This window comes from Gossypium hirsutum, chromosome A08 (genome assembly GCF_007990345.1).
Source record: "Gossypium hirsutum isolate 1008001.06 chromosome A08, Gossypium_hirsutum_v2.1, whole genome shotgun sequence".
NCBI classification, from domain to species: domain Eukaryota; kingdom Viridiplantae; phylum Streptophyta; class Magnoliopsida; order Malvales; family Malvaceae; genus Gossypium; species Gossypium hirsutum.
In genome coordinates this window covers 21,156,664-21,165,468 of record NC_053431.1, presented here as the reverse complement: position 1 = coordinate 21,165,468, position 8,805 = coordinate 21,156,664, and the positions used below count along the sequence as shown (strand labels likewise).

Below are 8,805 nucleotides of genomic sequence, written 5' to 3'. Positions count from 1 at the left end.
TTTTATAATTTTTAAAAATAAATTATGAATTTTAAACTCTATTTAATTTTTTTTTTGCATTTATCATGAAAAGAATTATTAAAAGTACCAAATTGATGTTTTAGTTATAGATGAGTGACCCAAAAACAAAAGAAATTACTAATAATTGTGTGACTAAGGATATAGCTTACCTGAATATATTTGAGGAATAGTAGCTTACTGACCCAGGTTGATGCCTTTTAACAAATTAACAAAAGGTGGCTTAAATAACTAAATTTAAATAATTAAGTGACTAAATTATAACTTTTCATAATTAAGTAATTATGAGTATCATTTATTCAGAAGAAAAAGGTTGGCCCGGAAGCATTAAAAAATCCTCATTTGAACTTGAGCCCAGCCCGCCAGATCTTGTATAAACAGAATCACATCACATGGGCCTAAATGATCTCAAATTTTGAAACAATTTGAAAGACAAAAGAGAGGAAAGAGAGGCGGGATACACCACTTTTCAATTCAACATAAGCAAACGGTTAACTTTTCTTTCTTCCTCTCAGAAGAAAAACAAGTCAAGAAAGATCCATCAAAATGGCATCTCTCAAGCTCAAGGTATTTTTTCCCCTTCTTTTTCATTAAGAATAATGCTTCTTAATTCATAAGGAAAATTGTGCTGTTTCTCATTATCTTTTTAATAATTATTTTTCCCCTTTAAATTTGAGTTAGGGTTTCAGTTTTTATTTATTTATCAGTATATTCTCTCATTTTTTCCAGGGGAAAACAGGAGATCAACTTAGCTCCAGTCGTTGTAATTCTATCTATTCCTATTTTCTATATTCAGTAATTATATATATTCTTTTAGATTCGTTATATTCTTTTCTTATTTGTGTAAAAGGTTTGAAAATTTATTCCCAAAATGAAAATCCAAAAATTGAAGCATCTACCATGTAAGTTTGCTGCCCTTGCTTCGATTAGAGCATCGTCTGATTTTTTTTTAAATAAAGAATAATTTGATAGTTTGACGAACTGGTTTTCTTTTACATTTTCTTTTTTAGGACGAAACCAGTAGTAGGTAGCAAAGCAGCCGTTTTAACTACTGCAATCGATTCAAAGGTTATTACCTTTTTTTTATTGATTCTCATAATAAAGCATTATTTATTTATTTATATTCATGTTTAACTTCCAAATGTAATTTAAAGGGCTCTTTGAAGAACATGACCAAGATTAAAGGCAAGCGCGATAGTTCTGGTAAGCTTCAGCTGCATCTGCAACAAATTTGTCATAATCAGTATCTCCATTCTATGCCATTGAGAGCTTTTTTTTACAGTTCTTTATACGCTCACTTTTCAGAAAATAAAATAGTTCAAAGAAAGGCACTGTCAGATCTTAGCAACCTTACTTCTTTTGTTTCTTCCACGAAAGTTTATGATGGCTCTAAATCAATGTGAGTGCCACAGTTATAATGCTTTTGAATTGTTAGCTCTTTCTGGAAATGGCCTAACTAGTTGTCATTGCTGCCCTTTTTGTAACGCAGGAAGAATGAGAGAAGTGCCTTGTTGGAACGGTATGAAATCTAATTGTTGTCATTGTGTCTTATTTGGCTGTGGATATGATGCATTGCCAAGATTTGAGGACACAATAGACCCTTATCAATTTCGCCCATTGATTTTTTTTTTTGGGGGGGGGTTATGAATAAATTTATGGAAATTTTGTTCAGTGCCAATCTTTCTTCTTCTTTGTCTTTCTTCTTTATCTTTTTTTTTTTTTAAAGAAAAATTTCTAATTTTTAGTCTAGACATGTTTCAACTTTGAACTAGTGTACTTTTTGTGCCTAATTGTCGCTTTGTGTTTGATTCTGTTTCTGTCTATGACCTATTTTATCAATAACATTTCAATGACATGCATTAACTTCCCCTCCCTGACTGTCCCTGTCTGTCTCTGCTTTGTTATTGAATGAAGAAAGTGCTCCATTTATCCAAAATGAACATGGGGCCAAATTTTACAAAATTCTACTGAAGAAGATGATAGCCCTAGATGGATATTTGTATGTTAATTCGTTTATTGTTTTTTAGACTATAGTTCAAATATGTGAAGTAATTTATTTGCAGGGTTTCAGTGGCTTCGGCTGCAAAAACTGCTAATGTCTCATCCAGGAGATCTTTCAAGGTACAAGTACTAGATTAAAAGTTCAAAGCTCTTTTTTACTTTTTCTCCTGCCCCTACAGCCCCTCAAACATACAAGTCATTTAAAGTGTGAAAACTAATAACTAAGATCTTGGTAAATCAGTTCTGGAACTATCCTAATTCCTAGTCCTAATGGCATGTGTACTGTTGATATCATATTTATGTTATATCACCAAAGTAGTAAGGTAGAAGTGATACTCTGATTGTCATGAACAATCAATCATTAGAAATTGTTGATTGGGAATAACCAATGAAAAGTTGTATGATGTAACATTTATTGTAGTGTTGAGTTTAAACTTTAGTAAGTTCTTGGCTGAAGTTTAGGACTTTCAAACTGCTAAATTTGAGTGTTTTATCCATATTTATGGCATCTTAATTTCACTTGATAATACAGACCACAATTACTGAAAGAAATTCATTATGTAGTTTTGATATATTCATTTGATTTTCCACTATAATCAAAGTATTATTAGGTTTGCAATAAGCCTCCTTTGTAGCTCTCTTGATGTCATCACCTTTTGTTTGTGTTATCATGGAGTTAGGAAGGACTTAAATCTATTTCACAAAATTTTTTAAAATAGGGAAAAGAGAGGGACCATCTAAATCAAGGTGCTGTTGTTCATACTTCAAAGACAGGTAGCCTGCTATTATTTATAAAGTTGTTTTGGTAACGTTCACCAGTAAAACAACAAATAAGCAAGTTTTGCTTTCTGAGAACAGAAAGTAATAAAGATGTGAAGACTTCCTTGAGTGTCCAAAGTGTTACAACCAAGAATTCAGATCGTAAATCTGTTCTTGCCACCAGCAGGTACAATGTTAAATTGAGCTCAATTTCTGTTTGGGGTGCAGGATAAAACCTGCTAGTATGACTGCTGTTTTGAAATTATCTGATCAAGTTTTTCTCACTTCATTTCAGGACAACCAAGAATCCACTTCCACCCTCAAGGTTTGTGAATTTAAGCGTCACTGGAGTAATTGATTAAAAGAATGCATATAATATCTGCCACTGATGTATGCTTTTATTTCCTTTTCATCTTAAAGGAAGTCTTTACCGGTGTTGAAGAAGGTGAACCAGGCCCTTCCAAGTTACGCAATATTGAACATATTTATTTCATTTTCTGCCAACGAAAAAAGAAAGAAATGAAAATGAAGATAGTGTTATTCCCTTTTCTCATGATATTATCTTGCTGATCTTGTTGCATCTGCCTTTTTATCTTTTATTTATTTATTGCCTATATATTTCCCCTTTTCCATGTAGGACAAAGCTACAGAAGCTAGTAGAAATACAAGTAAGACGCATGATCTATTTTCCTTAAATCTCCAGAAGTGCAGTGCCCAGACTTGCTTTCACTAAGATGGCATTTTTCTCCTGTCTATTCTCCCCCTTTTTTGTCCCCATTTTGGGGGTTTCAGGTAAGGCTAAAGTCTGTGAGAGTGCTTCACATCAAGCAAGCTATGGAAAGAACCATCTTTCAAGGAATAGAGGGAGTGATAGCTTTGTAATGATGTAAGCACGAGTCTCTGATTTCATTCTGGTTCTTTACCCTGCTGAACTTAGATTATTTTTGTTGTAATAAATAACATAAGGAATTACCCATTTACACTACCGGTCAATTCAAGCAAAAATTTTAATAAGATAAATTATTTTTTGATGAACTGGCTGGTCCAAGAACTGGAGGTCTAACTGGTTATCCAGCCCTTTTTCTAAACATTGTAATAAGGTCTTAAACAGGGACAGAAGTGAAATGCTTTTTCAGTCTCCTACAATAAAGTATAAATTTACCACCAAGAATTTGAAGTCTAGACGAGCCACTGTAAAGTTTGCAATTTATTGAAAAATGCCTTGACAGTCTTTACCTTTGTCATATTGATTCACTATTTTATCTCCTGAATCAGTTTTCCTTTGGTGTCTATCTTTTACAAAGCATGTGAATTAATTCTAGGAAGTCTTTTAGCATTTTAGAATTTATCTGCAATGTCCACCTCTACGTCAATATTTTCTTTTTCTACATGCTCATACTGAATGGGAATTTATTCACTTTTAATTAAACTGGCAACTAACCGCTTCTTTTTTTTTGCTGGGCACCATGAGGGATTTTGTTATAAAACAAAAAGATAGATTATAGATCTGCTTGAAAGTTTACTGGCATATATTATAGATCCATATTGAAGTTTTGCGGGTTTATATAGCATGTTCTTTCTAATAGTAAGCAAATTTCATTGCATATGAGTATTCTGATTATTAGCTTAAAATTTGGAACTAGGGCTACTAAAAGTGGATCCAATTCAGCTGCTCGTATATTGCCAAGATCTTTCAAGGTATATGACATGCTATTGTCTTTCAATTAGTTTTCTCTATATTTTAATGATATTGCCTTATTTTTTCTGATTTGCTTAATGCTTACTGGCAACCGATGCTGTATTTGTGTCCTTCATAAGTTTTTTTTGTCATTCATTGCTCAGCCAAGTGTTAAGACTGCACTCAGGCCTTCTAATGCTCAAAGAGCGTCAAAATCGAAGTGTTCTTCAGGTTTGAAAAAACAAGCATCTGTTGCTGCAATCTCATCCAAGAAAGACATAGAATGTACTCTTCCAGCGAATAATGTAGCAGCAATTTCCAGTGAAGCTAGCCAAAAGGATCTTATGTCTAATGGCAATAGTGATGCTAGCATCAACATGCCTGATATCCTTACTAGAAAGAAAGCCAAACGTAGGAGATCTTATACATCCTTATTGATGACAAGATCAAAGGTTTTGGTCCTGCTACAATCTATATTAATGTTTCAGCCTTTTCCTTGAGAAGTTAAATGAATATTGGAAGTATTTTGCAGCTATTAGAGGGAAATGGAGCCAAAGAAGAAGAAAAGCTACCTGGCATTGATAAAGATGACAATCCATTGGAAGTTGCTCAATATGTTGATGAAATTTATCAGTACTATTGGACTACTGAGGTATTTGTTTGTTAGGCTTCTCTTTCTAGAAACATTTTTGGCTTATGGTCTTTGTTCTAGGCTTCATGTTAGGGGTGAGTGTTTGATCCAATCGAATTGACGGGTCCTATTTCATCATCCTAACTCGATTTGAAGTTTTTTCGAATTTAGTGAAAAGAAATTGAGTCAAATCGAATCGAGTGAAATTGTTCAAGGTAAATTAAAAAATTAAACATGTCAAATTAAAATCTTGTTATACTATAACTAATTCTAAGTTAGAGGGCATAAATTTGAAACCATATATATTTGAAAACTTTTTCAAAGGAAAATAAAGAAAAAAAAAATTAAGATACTTGAATCATTAATTAACTTATTTAGGTTCTCAAAATTATTATTTTAGAAAATTTTTAACTTTCTTTATATATTCTTTAGAATTTTTTTTTAAATTATTATAATTTTAAAAATTATTTTGAAAATTTGAAAATTATTTTGATTTTTTTTTTGTTGAGAGATCAATTTGCTCATTTTGGATCAATTTTTGTTATATGAATTATTTGATTTGTAAAATTTAACTTGATTCGAGCTCGAAACATGAATTACTGATTTGCGTTTACTGGAATAACTCGATTCGATCAACTCAAAATTCGATTTTTTTTTTCTTTTTTAGAATTGAATTAAGTTTTGCTCACCACTACTTCATGTAGTGCAATTGTGATCCTTTTTAAACATAGAGAAGGCAGACCATGGGAATTCTTCTCCTTTAATATTTACATTACATACTATCAAATGAGTTATAAGGGGCTTCATCTAATGATGAGCTAATGGAGATCTAACACAAAACCATCTTATAAAGGACTGGCTTCGTAGAAGAAATAGTAACATGACCAATGTTGAAATAATAAATAAAAGCATAGATTTTTTTTAGGTTGTAATTTCCTGCTTCCTACTGACCCATTACTCATGTTATAGTTTTGTTTTATCCTTAGATGTTGACTTGTTTCTGTACTATATCTGTGTGCATCAAACACCAATGTTGTCAAATGATGAAATGACAATATAACTACTTATCTTGATGGCGAATTGTTTGCTTATGTTATAGCAGCAATACTTAGGTAACTAGTCAGATAATTTGCTTATACTGAACTCATAAAAATGCAGGTGTTGAATCCATCTCTGGAAAATTATATGTCAATACAAAAAGATATTACGCCTCATATGAGAGGCATACTGATCAACTGGCTGATTGAGGTATAATTTTTCTGATTTTTTCACATGGCTTTAATGCACCTTTTGTTCATAGTGTTCTCCTTATGTAAATTATCTAAGATCTACCTTGCTTATTTTAGTTACTCTTTACCTTGTCACTCTCGCAACAGGTGCACCTCAAATTTGATTTAATGCAAGAAACGCTTTATCTCATGGTCACTTTGTTGGATCGATATCTCTCAGAGGTCCAAATAAAGAAGAATGAGATGCAGCTGGTTGGTCTTACTACACTTTTGCTGGCATCAAAATATGAGGATTTTTGGCATCCTAGGGTAAATATTGATGAGTCAACTTTGCATGGTATCTTGTATAATTCTTTTTTGAATTTCAGTCCTTTTGCTTATTTAATTGTGTGTTTCATCCTTTACAGGTGAAAGATTTAATCAGTATATCAGCTGAGGCTTATACTACGGAACAAGTGCTCAAAATGGTATGCATTTTCTTTTGACAGAATGCAGTTTAAACTCTGGAGAAACAGTCATGGTTTCTACATTTATTTTACGAGGAAAATTCGTGTAGGGCAACTAATCCAAAAACTCAGATATTCTGGAATCTCAATCATTCCAAAATCAAAGTCACATTGAAGCTAAAATAGCATATGTATTTATAACTTAACCCAAAAGTACCCTAATAAAATATAAAATACCATCTATAACCCTAAAGCCTTATCTTGTAAAGTAAGATAATGAATAAATATAAAATAATCTAAATACCCTAAAATAGCGTAGATAATTATAAAGATTGCAATCACAAAGCTTACCATCAAACTTGTAAAATATAAAACAGACCGTATAACTTTGTCCTAACTAGGATACTTGCACTTGGTGTCTGAACTAGGATTCTATCTGCTTTGTGTATTTCTATTTTTAAGGATTAAACTGGATGCATTGTCCGGTGATGTGCAACCTTCTATATGTGTTTGCCTTTATTATTCTTAACGATATATAATTAACTTGAATTTCAGGAGAAGCTTGTCCTTAAAGAGTTGAAGTTTCGCCTAAATGTGCCTACTCCCTATGTCTTCATGTTGAGGTTTATAAAGGCTTCTCAGTCAGACACCAAGGTACGTGGTATCTTTTCAAATGTCACTGCTGAATCAACTATTTGATAAGACCTGGAATTCTCATTACAAAATTGAGAAGAAAAGTAGGCAGCTTCTACTCGTAGTGGGATCAGTGATTTGATATTTTGGGATAGTTGATTAAATTTCTATTTGGATATTAGGTATTCTTTACTGTCTTGTTTAAAAGTTTGGTTGGTTGGACATTAATTTCAGCTTGAACATCTAGCCTTCTACCTTATTGAGCTGTGCTTGGTCGAATATGAAGCTTTGAAGTTCAAGCCTTCCTTGCTATGTGCATCAGCTATCTATGTTGCTCGATGTACCCTGCAAATGTCTCCTTCTTGGACCCCGTTGCTTTGCAGACACACACGCTATGATGCATCAGAAATCAGGCACATCTCTTTTAAAGTCTTGTTATTATTATTTGTTAGTTTTGCTTAGTAGCGTATCTTTACTTGTTGCCTGATTGTGGGCAGGGAGTGTGCGGAAATGATATTAAGATTCCAAAGAGCTGCCAGATCAGGGCAATTGAAGGTGACATTTGAGAAGTACACGAGCCATGAACTCAGTCAAGTTGCAATGATTACACCCTTGGGTAGGCTTCCTTGAACTTGATGATTTTAGTTGAATGAGTTCAATTTTAGCATGTAAGTAAATATAAAAGTGAAATGTGATATGTAACACAGAAAATAGTCCGGAAGCTTTCATGTTAATTGGAGTTGTGTTGTAGTTGTAAGCGTGTTGATTGTATTGGAGGTATTGTTTCCTCCTTTTGAGTTTGAGATAGATGAGTTAAATGTAATGATGGATCATGGGTTTGTACTTGATCGCCTTGAATTAGCTCCACTTTCTTGCCCACTAATTACTTAATTAACTTATACTTACAACATTTATCTTATCCCATGTAAAGAATGTGAAGGGGCTATAAATATTCATTTGTTCTTTTTCATCATCTTTCTCTAATCTTGTCTTTTCGTTGATCTTTATTTTCTAATCTCTTATCTTTCCGTTAATCGTTATTCTCTAATATCTAACAAGACCCCCCAAAATGGAAAATTCAATGGAAATCAAAATTTGAATAGTAACAAGATTTAAGACAAACACTGAATAATTTGTTTGGATTTTTGACAAGGTATAATAAGTGAAATGAATTAATGATTCAAATATAAAATATAATGATTTCATTCTCAACAATGTTGGTGATGAGTCTCATTGTTGTTGAGTGAGAGGCAAGATGATTGTGCTTTGGTTGAGGAAAATAAGTTCCGTCAATGCAAAACATTTTACAAGTTAATTGAAGACTTTTCATTCTCCTTTGACTCTCCCTTTCTCATTTTCTTTTTCTTCGATGCTCTTTTTGAGAACAAAAACTCTAGAGGTTTTTAGAGA

At 32.6% G+C, this 8,805-nt stretch overlaps 1 protein-coding gene across 2 annotated transcripts; it reads left to right on the top strand.

Annotated features, from left to right (window-relative positions):
- The first annotated feature begins 419 nt into the window (after positions 1 to 419).
- On the top strand, positions 420 to 8,365 carry LOC107921005 (putative cyclin-B3-1). Of its 2 annotated transcripts, none has more exons than XM_041074595.1 (23): positions 420 to 585; positions 748 to 781; positions 869 to 920; positions 1,029 to 1,086; positions 1,173 to 1,221; positions 1,324 to 1,417; positions 1,508 to 1,537; positions 2,082 to 2,139; positions 2,739 to 2,793; positions 2,878 to 2,965; positions 3,074 to 3,103; positions 3,199 to 3,223; positions 3,416 to 3,446; positions 3,571 to 3,664; positions 4,422 to 4,476; positions 4,678 to 4,908; positions 4,989 to 5,108; positions 6,246 to 6,335; positions 6,464 to 6,625; positions 6,724 to 6,783; positions 7,318 to 7,416; positions 7,630 to 7,808; positions 7,893 to 8,365. In XM_041074595.1, the coding sequence occupies exons 1-23, from the start codon at positions 565 to 567 to the stop codon at positions 8,023 to 8,025; spliced, it is 1,848 nt and encodes a 615-aa protein (XP_040930529.1). In that variant the 5' UTR covers positions 420 to 564; the 3' UTR covers positions 8,026 to 8,365. The 2 variants fall into 2 exon arrangements, with proteins under 2 accessions (XP_040930529.1, XP_016706344.1); XM_016850855.2 differs by having other exon boundaries at positions 4,621 to 4,908.
- The last annotated feature ends 440 nt before the right edge of the window (positions 8,366 to 8,805 follow it).